The sequence below is a fragment of the Panthera onca genome, chromosome B4 (genome assembly GCF_046562875.1).
Source record: "Panthera onca isolate mPanOnc1 chromosome B4, mPanOnc1 haplotype 2, whole genome shotgun sequence".
Lineage (NCBI taxonomy): Eukaryota > Metazoa > Chordata > Mammalia > Carnivora > Felidae > Panthera > Panthera onca.
This window is the reverse complement of record NC_138345.1, coordinates 62,470,039-62,482,554: the sequence shown is the minus strand read 5'-3', so window position 1 is coordinate 62,482,554 and position 12,516 is coordinate 62,470,039. Positions and strand designations below refer to the sequence as shown.

At 42.0% G+C, this 12,516-nt stretch overlaps 1 protein-coding gene across 3 annotated transcripts in view; it reads left to right on the top strand.

The window, feature by feature from the left end:
- The first annotated feature begins 4,293 nt into the window (after positions 1–4,293).
- Positions 4,294–12,516, top strand: part of TMTC1 (transmembrane O-mannosyltransferase targeting cadherins 1) — a 278,857-nt gene continuing 270,634 nt past the window's right edge. For 2 of the 3 annotated variants that reach the window (XM_078449960.2, XM_078449958.2), the window contains exon 1: positions 4,295–4,828. In XM_078449960.2, coding sequence (XP_078306086.1) covers positions 4,521–4,828 — 308 coding nt within the window. In that variant the 5' untranslated portion in view covers positions 4,295–4,520. Of the gene's footprint in view, positions 4,829–12,516 lie in introns of all 3 variants that reach the window. The other variant, XM_078449959.2, reaches the window with a different exon arrangement.

Here is a 12,516-nt window from a genome sequence, read left to right as displayed (position 1 = left end):
AAATTCCAAATTACGATGCTAATAATTTTCTTATTTCATCTGAGAGTGTGCCAGAGTCAACTCATATTCATTCACAAAAATTGGTTGTTAGGTATTTAGGAGTTTTGTTAAGTTGGTTGTTAAACACAGCTGTTATAAAAAATTGTGTTCTATAAACATATAATTATATAAATTAGATTAAAAACAAAGATAAATGTTCAAAACTCATCATTTTCTAATTATTATATTTTACTGTTACTATGCTCCTGATTGTATTCATATCTACTGTATCTGTCTGGTGAGAACTATGTAGAATGTTAGACTTCTATGCCACTGAATGACGTCTGCATTCATTCAGTGATGTCACTTGTTGCTTGGGTAGCGTGAAATTGACCATACTAAGAATCTTTACACCATGAAATTCAGTAAATGCTATGAATCAGGATTTTGTTTTGATACTTTTTAATTTTGAGAAGGATCTTTCTGTTGATCCAACTGTTACTAGAACTGTTAAGAGTATTTATAGGTTGTGACAACATTAGGATAAATTTCTGAGAAATTATTTCAAAATATAAGTCATAGTGTGTCTAGAGCTGATGAATCTGATGGGATAATTTATCTAAAAAAGTTTTAACTCTTCATACAAATCAGTTTGTTGTAAGCCTGAATTTAATTTTAAATGTCAATTGATACAGCATTTTAGTGGGTTTTTTTTTTCCTGACATATCCTATACATTGTGGAGGTTGTACAAGAAACTAAGAGTGCCTTTTTCATTTGTATATAATTAAAGTGTAAAACCAAAATATATGTAATTAAAATTTCATTCATATGAAAACACTTTTTTTCTGTTGAATACACTAATCTTAAAATGTAATGTCTGTTTCTAAGACTGGGTATTTGCTTTGTGATGGTGCAGCAGTTTTCAAAACCGGAGATTCTGAACTCTTTGAAGAAGTCTAGTGAGTACTTGATATGCTTTATTTTAATGTACATATGCATGCTTTTATCTTCTAGTAATTCGCTGACAAAGTTTATTGCCTGAGAGACAGCAAGTGCAAGATCACAGATAATTTTTGATATTCTTTCGTTTTAATTCTGGGCAGAATTCACAGAGATACATTCCGGGGATGGGAGTGGAGGCCAGTTTACCTCCCTGAGGAGCCCCTCCTCTCTCCAGGGGCTGCTATTTCTGCTGCCACCATTTGATGCTACCAGCCTGGGCCAAGTCTGGGCACAGCCACCACTCAGACCACATGGCACCCCAGACTGTCCACATGTGTCCTCCCTGGTGCTGGCCAGCTTCTTAAAGTGCATGTTGCCTGTCCTACCATAGGCCAGGGGGTGGTGGGGTAAGTATATGTAATTTTCTTGCTCTTTTTTTTCTATTTTTCGGGATTTTCTTCAGGAACAGGTAACAGTTTAATAAGACCACAAAAAATTATTTTTAATATAAATTACATTATCAACTTTTTCTGAATTTGTGCTTTTGTAACATTGCATTTGTCCCTTTATATAGGATGTACCTGAACAGGGTGTATATTAGGCTGAAAAAGCACAGTGGGCAGTAATTTGAAATGTGTTTTATTAAAATACCTACTTGTCCTTGATTTATTTTTAGTTTGTCCTAATTTTTTTAAGGACTTTGGTCCACTTTAATTTACATGAGTGACTTAATCTGTATGAGTCTCAGAGAGGCACTTCTGTAATAAGTTATGTTTTAAATTGCACTGAGTGGACAAAAGGTGTCTTAGAAGGTAGTATTGCTCTGAGTAAATTAATCAGTGACTAAGTAACAAGAATTTAATCTCATTTCCTTTGGGCCCCTTTATTAGCCAAGATGAGTGCTTTACACCTTAAGAGAGGAGCAGAGGATGATGGACTGGCATATTAATGTAAACCTTTCTCTGACATCACCACCACTTTCACACTGTTTTCCTGTAACACAAAACAATATTGAATTAGGAAGTGATGGGGCAGCAGAGGAACTATTTGGTGTTAAAAAGTATTTACTTTCTGGTTCGTGCTTGAGAAGACTTTTGAGGTGTCTCGGTATTTTAAAGTGAATTAATCCCAAATTTATCATCCAAAATGATAGAGTAATAAATAGAGTAGAGATGCCATTGAATGTAGAGGAAAACTTAAGGAAACTAGGCTCAGAAAGCTGGAATCCCACTTAGAGGTTTCCTTTATCTCTTCTCCATTGCCTTTTTGGAATCCAGCTCTGGTCCTTCTCCATTTCTCTCCATTGTCATGGAACTCTGATAGCTCTTTTCATCTAAAAAGGAAAACAACTTAGAGAAGAAGGGGATGGGCAGGGCTGTATTCCTACAAGGGCAATTTAAGGGTGGTGTGAGGGAGAAAAAAAAGGTCAGCTCTCTCTAAAAATCTATTATTGGTCACTCTTTGGGATTAAGACATTGTCTAAAGAAAGCCTCTATTAATTATAGGTAAGGATTGATGCATTGGCTATATCATTTCAGCAAAGGCATTTCAGCCAAGGCAACTAGTCAGCTGTTAACTTAGAAAGTTAGACTTTATGCTGTTGATCTTACACACACATTCCACACAGGCACACTTTGAGCAACTTTCCTTATCCAGCCTAGTATTTAACACATTGTATCACAAAGTATCCTCTTAAAGTATGTCTATTAAATTGATGGGCAGGCAAAGAGGAGATGGCTGTAGTGGGTTCTCTGCTGGAGATGGTAGATTCAGGTGTATGTGGGGTCTGGCTATTGAAGCTCTCAGAGGTCAAAAAATTTTGACTTAAGGATAAAAACATCAATGCCTGGGTTTTTCAATTTCATTTTGCAGTCACTAATTTTCAAGTCACCAAAAAGCAAAGTAAAATGGATGAAACGAATCTTGACTTGGAATATGTTTGTCTTAATTCGCTGAATTTTCAACTGCTCAGACGCATCTTAAAATTTAAAAAATAATAAATCGGTGTAGTAAAGAGTCATGCAAATGCTCAGTTAGTATAAGAACAATTTATGCCTTCTATTTTACTTTTTTTTTTTTTTTTAAGATCAATGAAACTTTTAAGAATTTCTGGAGGCTGGGTATATTTGGCAAATTTTGTATTTTAAGTTTTCCTCTTTGGATGTGTCAAATTCCAGGTAATTTCAATAACATACAGAAATGGAAGTTAATGATGGGCCTCAAAGAGTTAACAGATTTTTCAAACTTGGAGAAATTCTAGGAATCATCATTTTGGGATACCTAATTTATTTACGTATTATAATTAGTATTTTTTTTTTAAAAAAAGAAAACAACTTTTCAAAAAAACAGGGAGATTGGGGGTCAAAGCCAGAGGTCTTAACGTTTTAATTTTTTCCCCCATGTTTTTTGTTTTTCAAGTGGTACTGACTTATCAGGAAAAGTTCAAACACGCCCACAGCCCAGGAAATAATCAGACCCAAGTGATCCACTTAGGTGGGAAGAAAAAGTAATATGCTCTGCATCTCCTGGATCGTCTTAAGAGTTTCAGTAAGAAATAAAACGAGGAGAAATGTTTCACAAACCAACTTAGCCCCCAGACGCAAACCCCAAGTCGAACCTGGGACTTTTCCTAAGTGCGAGCTGAGCAACTGGCGGGCGGCAAAGAGAAACAGCCCTTGGCGCCCCTGAACAGACTGCGCGGGGCGAGCAGGAAGCCCTCGGCCAGGAGACCCTTTCTCTTGGTTTCGGGAAGGTGCTTCGGGCAGTTCCGTCTCCCCCACGGCCTCCTCCACGCGGAGGCTGCAGGCGCGGGGCGCAGGCAGGTGGGGGACAGAAAGGCCCGGGGAGGAGGCGCGGACAGGGCGGCGGGACGCGAGCGCGGGCGCCGGGCAGGAGAGCGTGTCTCCGGGCGCCGCCGCCGCTGTTGTCCGGGGTGCTGAAAGCCGGGAACTTGCCGGGAAGCGGCGGCCACTTTTCCCTCTCTCGGAGCGCGGGGTGGGGGGGGTTTCGGGGTGCGCACCTGCTAAGCCCGCCCTGGCCCTGGGCCCGGAGGTGCCCGCAGACGAGGCCCTCCCCAACCTCGTTGGTGGTGGTGGTGGGGGGGGGTGAGGGTGCATGATTGGGGGACGGCCCGGAGCGCCAGGCAGGACCCCGGTGCCCCTTCTCTGCCTCTCGGGCGCCCCAGCGCCGCTACCCCGCTCCACCTGCGTGCGAACTCTCGCGGCCGGGGACGCGGGCGCCCGGGGCTGAGTGTGGAGACGAGCCGGGCGGGGGTGGGGGGTACGGGGGTGGGGGGGCGGCTCTAGTCCGGGGATGAAGGGGGGGCGGGTGGAGGCGAGAGCGAGCGGGGCATGCGCAGTGGGGCGGAGGAGGTGGCGATGGCCGGGGGAGGCGGGGGGACTGCTGTTTATTTGCAGCTGGGCCAACTCCGCGGCGCAGGCGGCGGCGGAGCGCGGGGCGCCAGCGGCGGGTCCAGCTGCCGCCGCACCATGCCCGAGCCCACCTCCGGGCAGCCGCGGCGCGCCGCCGGGGCCCCGGCCGGGGAGGATGCCAGACGCCCGGGAGCGGCCAGGGCAGCGGTGGTGGCGGCGGCGGCGCGATGGTAGTGACAGGCTGTGCCCGAGGCGGCGGCGGCGGCGGGGACCGCGCGCCCTCCCGGCGGCGGGGCTGCGGACTCGCGCCGGCCGGGGCCGCGGCGCTGCTGGCCGGGGCGAGCTGCCTGTGCTACGGCCGCTCCCTGCAGGGCGAGTTCGTGCACGACGACGTGTGGGCGATCGTGAACAACCCCGACGTGCGGCCCGGCGCCCCCCTCCGCTGGGGCATCTTCACCAACGACTTCTGGGGCAAGGGAATGGCCGAGAACACCAGCCACAAGTCCTACCGACCGCTCTGCGTCCTCACCTTCAAGTGAGTCCCTCACCTCGCGCCTGCAGCCGCCGCAGTTTCTCCTCACCCCCCAGCCCGAGCTGGGCGAAGTTGCGGGACCCGCGTGGGGGGCGCTCCTTTTCTTGCGGCGCCTTCCCCTCCACGCCTCCCTGCTGTCCTCCCGTCCACGCCACTCTGCTCCGCGGTCCCAGGCCCCGCTTCTCTGGGCTCCCGGGGCGGTTCGGGAGGCGCGGGCTGGGAGTTGGGATCGAGTTTCTCAAGAGTCTGTGCTCTCAGCGGGCTGGTCTGTCGGGCAAGGACTTGGCGCGGGGCTGGTAGAGCTGCTCCTGCACCCCACCCCTGCCGGACAGTGGTCAAGTGCGACGGTGCGGGCCCAGCGAGTTCCGGACTGGGGGGCTGTGGTGGGAATGCTTCCAAGTTGGGAATTTCTCAGAGGCTGTTGGGCAGCTTCGCTGATGGAGAGAGAGGATCAGTCCCTTTGGGGTCGCGTTCGGAGAAGAGGCGAGAGCTGTGAGCTGCCAGGGCTGCTTGGGTTTTGGGGAGGCGCAGCGGAGGGAGCAGAAGCTCTCCCCCGACCTGCAGCCTTTGGTTGCTCTCCAAGCCTTTCCAATCTGCTGGTCTGCGGAAGGGCTCGGGATTTAGATTTTAAAAGATGCAAAGCAAAGGAATGCAGAAGCGTGGGATCCTCTGGGGATCCTGGTGTCCCAGTCGAAATAGTTTTCGTTTCACAACCTCAGAGTCATGATTCAGCATTTCTGGTGTGAATAAAGTGTAAAGGGAGCCGAGAGAACGCCAGGTTTTTGTAGGGTGGAGTATTTTCTTGAATTTAAAAGAGGGCTTGCTTCAGATGGATGGGGAGGAGGGCTTTGTATGAGTACTATCTCCTACACCATGAGCTTGACTCAACCCCTTATAATTTGGCTCCGTGTTTAAGCTTAACGGTGTGTCGGACAAAAACTTGAAATAATATTGGTTCGGTATCATCAGTGTTTTAAGCCTTTTCCAGTGGGTGTAATATGAACCCGTCTTTATGGTAGTGGTCATCCGAGACGGGATAGGCAGCTTGAAAAGCCTGCCTCTGGCCAGGAGGCCAAGGTCTCTTGACAGGTGGCTCAGATGACTTAGAAAAGGAAACCATAGCAGTTGGCAGTAATTCATGGGCTTTTGACTTAATTTTTCCATTGAAAGTTCAGTGTTTTAAAGAGAGTGAGGAAATTGCACATTTGAATCTGGAGAGAATATTTTATAAACATTTGTCCGCTTAGGAAGCGGTTTTGGTGTTCCGCTGAAAGATAACGTCAGCTACTGAGTGAGTTGCTCAGTACTTTCAGTTTTCTAAATGTTTCTTAAAATCTCCTTAGATGGCACAAATATATATGTTTACTTTCTAGATTGACCTGCTTTTTCATTTATTACAGTGAGGGTTGGTGGTTAATTTAAGGTGTGAAAGCTCACAGCATGAGCTGTGCTGGGCTTGTAACAGCCATGGAGACCGTCTTGATTTGAGCATTTTCCATTTTAAAAGGTCAGGGCCAAAAGCCTGTGCCCACTTGGTGGAGAGTGGGGAAGATGTTTTCACTTCTTGACTTTCTAAAATGTTTTTTTCACTCATGCAGGAAATGGCAAGGACAGAAAAGAGAGGAGTGGGGGAAGGAAGTAGACAATGAAGCAAGGCCATTGATGAAGAGGAATGGTAGCAAGGGTTTGGGGGAACAGGGGTAGGGAAAGGAGAGTTGGGAGGGCCAGGGTCAAATCGTCACTGTGTACTCTTTGGTCACAAAATGCAGACTGGTGTCTAATGCCATTGTTCTTTGTATATTGCATCTATTTTGTTTTTGTTTTTGAGAAGGTTGAGTTGCAAATCTAGAAAGCAACACAGCACTAATTGGAAAGGGGTAGATGTCTCTTCGAAGAGAAAGTTCATCTTTCTGTGCTCACAGGTGTGGATTTAAATAGGACCTAGAAGCTTTCTCCATACTGCATCTTCTGCAATAGCTTAAAGAGGGGCACGTATAAGAGCTGGCATCGATGATGTTAGACCCACCCAACTCTAAAGATTGTTTCAAGCAAGGACAGAGAATCACATTTATTAACTATTCAGTGTGAACCAAACATTGGCCTAAGCACTTTACACAGATTATGTTTTTATGATTTTTATTTTAGGTAGTTGGTGAAAATAAAGTGGCTTGTTAAATATACATACAAACTATCTTAATTATATCTTAAGGTAGGAATGTTTGAATAAAAATCTTTTTTTTTTTTTTATTTTTTTTTTATTTTTTAATATATGAAATTTACTGTCAAATTGTTTTCCATACAACACCCAGTGCTCATCCCAAAAGGTGCCCTCCTCCATACCCATCACCCACCCTGCCCTCCCTCCCACCCCCCGTCAACCCTCAGTTTGTTCTCAGTTTTTAACAGTCTCTAATGCTTTGGCTCTCTCCCACTCTAACCTTTTTTTTTTTTTTTTTTTTTTTTTTCCTTCCCCTCCCCCATGGGTTTCTGTTATGTTTCTCAGGATCCACATAAGAGTGAAACCATATGGTATCTGTCTTTCTCTGTATGGCTTATTTCACTTAGCATCACACTCTCCAGTTCCATCCATGTTGCTACAAAAGGCCATATTTCATTTTTTCTCATTGCCACGTAGTATTCCATTGTGTATATAAACCACAATTTCTTTATCCATTCATCAGTTGATGGACATTTAGGCTCTTTCCACAATTTGGCTATTGTTGAGAGTGCCGCTATAAACATTGGGGTACAGGTGCCCCTATGCATCAGTACTCCTGTATCCCTTGGATAAATTCCTAGCAGTGCTATTGCTGGGTCATAGGGTAGGTCTATTTTTAATTTTCTGAGGAACCTCCACACTGCTTTCCAGAGCGGCTGCACCAATTTGCATTCCCACCAACAGTGCAAGAGGGTTCCTGTTTCTCCACATCCTCTCCAGCATCTATAGTCTCCTGATTTCTTCATTTTGGCCACTCTGACTGGCGTGAGGTGGTATCTGAGTGTGGTTTTGATTTGTATTTCCCTGATAAGGAGCGACGTTGAACATCTTTTCATGTGCCTGTTGGCCATCCGGATGTCTTCTTTAGAGAAGTGTCTATTCATGTTTTCTGCCCATTTCTTCACTGGGTTATTTGTTTTTCTGGTGTGGAGTTTGATGAGCTCTTTATAGATTTTGGATACTAGCCCTTTGTCCGATGTGTCATTTGCAAATATCTTTTCCCATTCCGTTGGTTGCCTTTTAGTTTTTGTTGGTTGTTTCCTTTGCTGTGCAGAAGCTTTTTATCTTCATAAGGTCCCAGTAATTCACTTTTGCTTTTAATTCCCTTGCCTTTGGGGATGTGCCGAGTAAGAGATTGCTACGGCTGAGGTCAGAGAGGTCTTTTCCTGCTTTCTCCTCTAAGGTTTTGATGGTTTCCTGTCTCACATTCAGGTCCTTTATCCATTTTGAGTTTATTTTTGTGAATGGTGTGAGAAAGTGGTCTAGTTTCAACCTTCTGCATGTTGCTGTCCAGTTCTCCCAGCACCATTTGTTAAAGAGACTGTCTTTTTTCCATTGGATGTTCTTTCCTGCTTTGTCAAAGATGAGTTGGCCATACGTTTGTGGGTCTAGTTCTGGGGTTTCTATTCTATTCCATCGGTCTATGTGTCTGTTTTTATGCCAATACCATGCTGTCTTGATGATGACAGCTTTGTAGTAGAGGCTAAAGTCTGGGATTGTGATGCCTCCTGCTTTGGTCTTCTTCTTCAAAATTACTTTGGCTATTCGGGGCCTTTTGTGGTTCCATATGAATTTTAGGATTGCTTGTTCTAGTTTCGAGAAGAATGCTGGTGCAATTTTGATTGGGATTGCATTGAATGTGTAGATAGCTTTGGGTAGTATTGACATTTTGACAATATTTATTCTTCCAATCCATGAGCAGGGAATGTCTTTCCATTTCTTTATATCTTCTTCAATTACCTGCATAAGCTTTCTATAGTTTTCAGCATACAGATCTTTTACATCTTTGGTTAGATTTATTCCTAGGTATTTTATGCTTCTTGGTGCAATTGTGAATGGGATCAGTTTCTTCATTTGTCTTTCTGTTGCTTCATTGTTAGTGTATAAGAATGCAACTGATTTCTGCACGTTGATTTTGTATCCTGCAACTTTGCTGAATTCATGTATCAGTTCTAGCAGACTTTTGGTGGAGTCTATCGGATTTTCCATGTATAATATCATGTCATCTGCAAAAAGCGAAAGCTTGACTTCATCTTTGCCTGAATAAAAATCTTTGAGAATTCAAAACGATTTTTTCTTTTTATTGTAAGAACTCATAATATAAGATTTGCCATGTACAATTTTTAAGAGCTTGATAAAATATTATTAACTATAGGCACAATGATTTACAACAGATCTCTGGCACTCATTTCTCTTGCATAACTGGAACTATAGACCTGCTGAACAGCAACACTCCAGGGCTCCATTCCCCCTGCTCTTGGTAGCCATAATTCTATTCTCTGTATTTCCGTGATTTTGGCTATTTTAGATACCTTATATAAGTATAATCATGCAGTATTTGTCCTGTGACTGGCTTATTTTACTTAGCATAATGTCCTCCAGGTCCAGCCATGTTGTTGCATATGACAAGATTTCCTTCTTTTTAAAGGCTGAATAATACTTCATTGCATGTATATACAATTAAAAAAATTTTTTTAATGTTTATTTTTTTGAGAGTGAGAGACAGAGTGTCAGTGGAGGAGGGTCAGAGAGAGAGGGAGGCACAGAATCTGAAGCAGGACCCAGGCTCTGAGCTGTCAGCACAGAGCCCACGCGGGGTTCGTACCCAAGACATCATGCCCTAAGCCGAAGTCAGACGCTTAACTAACTGAGCCACCCAGGTGCCCCTATACCACTTTTTTTTTTTAATCCATTCATCTGATGGTGGCCAGCCAGATTGTGTCCATACCTTAGTTTTTATGAATAATGCTGCAGTGAACTTGGGAGTGCATATATCTCAAGATCATGATTTCAATTCTTTTGGATTTATAACCAGGGGTAGGATTGCTGGATTCTAAGATAAGTGTATTTTTAACTTTTTGAGGAATCTGTATTCTGTTCTCCGTCGGAACTACACCTTTTTTACATTCCCACCAGTAATGTACAGTGGTTCCAGTTGCTCTACATCCTTGCTAACATTTGTTATCTTTTTTTTTCTTCATAAAATCCAACCTAATTAATTGGTGTGAGTTAGGTGATAACTCATTGTGGTTTTGATTTGCCTTTCCCTCATGATTACTGGTGTTAAGCATCTTTTCATGTACTTGTTGGCCATTTGTATATCTTGTTTTTAAAGTATAATTGACATGCAATGTCCTATTAGTAGTGATGTGATGTGTTTTATACATTATAAAATGGTCCTCACTATAAGTCTAGTTATCATCTGTCACTATACAAATTTATTACAATATGATTGACTAGATTCCCTAGGCTGTACATGAGATCTCCATGACATATTTATTTTATAACTGGAAGTTTGTACTTCTTAATCCCCTCCACCTATTTTTTTTACCTGCCCCCCAACCCCCAATCAAGCCAGCCCCCGTCTGGTAATCAATCATTTGTTTCCTGTATCTGTGAGTCTGTTTCTATTTTGTTCTCTTTTGTTTGATTGTTTTCTTTTTTAAATTTCCCTTGTAAATGAAATCATGGTATTCATCTTTCTTTGCTTGACATATTTCACTTAGGATAATACCTTCTAGGTCCATCCATGTTTTCACAAATGGCAAGATTTCATTCTTTTTTATGGCCAAGTCTTTTTTGCTGAAATGTCTTTTCAAGCCCTTTGCCTATTTTTTTTATCAGATTATTTGTTCATTTGTTTTGTTTTGTTTACCTTGAGTTGTATGAGTTTCTTATGTATTTGTGATATTAATAATATATTAGATACATGGTTTGCAAATATTTTCTCCTGTTCTGTGGGTTGCCTTTCTACTCTGTTGATTGCTTCCTTTGCTGTGCAGAGGTTTTTTAGTTTGATAGTCCCAGTTACCTAATTTCTTTTTATTGCCTTTACTGTTGGTGTCATATTTGAAAAATCATTGCTAAGCCTTAACATCATGAAGTTTTGCCCCTGTTTTTCTTCTGGGAGTTTTACAGTTTCAGGTCTTACATTAAAAATTTTAATACATTTCAAGTTGAATTTTGTCTATGATGTAAGATAAAGGTCCAGGCTTATTCTTTTGTATGCAGATATCCAGTTTTCCCAAGACCATTTGTTGGAGGGACTATCCTTTTCCCATTGTGTATATTTGGCCTTTATGTTGAAGATCCTTTGACCATATATGTGTAGGTTAATTTCTGGCCTCTCTATTCTTTTCCATTAGTTAGTATGTTTCTTTGAATGCCAGTACTATACTGTTTTAATTACTGTAGCTTTGTAATATAGTTTGAAATTCGGAAGTGTGATGCTTCCAAGCTTTGTTCTTTCTCAAAATTGTCTTGTGTATTTGGGGTCTTGTGCAGTTACAAATGAATTTTTTTTTCTATTTCAGTAAAAAAAGCCACTAGGATATTATTGGAATACATTGGAATACATTGGCTATAGAATACACTGACTATGGACTACATTGGAATGTATGGAATACATTGGAATACATTGACTATAGATGGCTTTGAGTAGTATGGACTTTTTAACAGTATTAAGTCTTCTGATCTGTAAACATGAGACGTCTTTCTGTTTATTTGTGTCTTTAATTTCTTTCATTAGTGACTTAGGGTTTTAATTATACAAGTTTCATCTCTATTTTTAGTGCTATTTTATTCTTTTTGATGCTATTATAAATGGAATTGCTTTCTTAATTTTGGATAGTTCATAATTATATAGAAATGCAGCTGATTTTTTTAACTGAAATATAGTTGATACAAATGCAGCTGATTTTTGTACATTGATTTGTGTCTTACAACTTTACTGACTTTGAGTATTCTAACAGTTTTTTATTTTGGGGGGAATCTTTAGGGCTCTTTAACGCAAAGGATTGTGTCATCTGCAAACATAGTTTTACTTTTTATTTTTTTTTCCAAATGTAAATGCCTTTTATTTCTTTTTCTTGTCTAATTGCTCTGGGTAGAGTCCTAAATAGAAATGCAGGAGTGGACATCCTTGTCTTGCTCTTGATCTTAGAGAAAAACCTTTCAGTTTTTCACTGTTGAGTATGATGTTAATTGTGGACTTTTTATATATGACCTTTATTATATTCAGGTAAATTCTTTCTAAACCTAGTTTTTGGGAATTTTTACCATGAAAGGGTGTTGAATTTTGTGAGATGTTTTTCTTGCATTTATAGACACGATCATGTAATTTAGCTTCCGTTTTGTTAATGTGGTAAATAACATTAGTTGAATTTTGCACGTTGAACTATTCTTGTATCCTAGGGATAAAACCCACTTGGTTATGGTGCATGTTCCTTTTAATGTGCTTTTGAATTCAGTTTGCTAGTATTTTGTTTAAGACTTTCCCATCTGTGTTTATCATGAAAGTTGGCCTGTGGTTTCATTTTCTTATAGTGTCTTTGCCTTAAAAACAAACAAAACAAAAGAAAACAAAATAAAACCTTTAATTGTGAGGGGCGCCTGGGTGGCTCAGTCATTTAAGTGTCCAACTTTGGCTCAGGTCATGATCTCACAGCTTGTGAGTTTGAGCCCCGCATCAGGC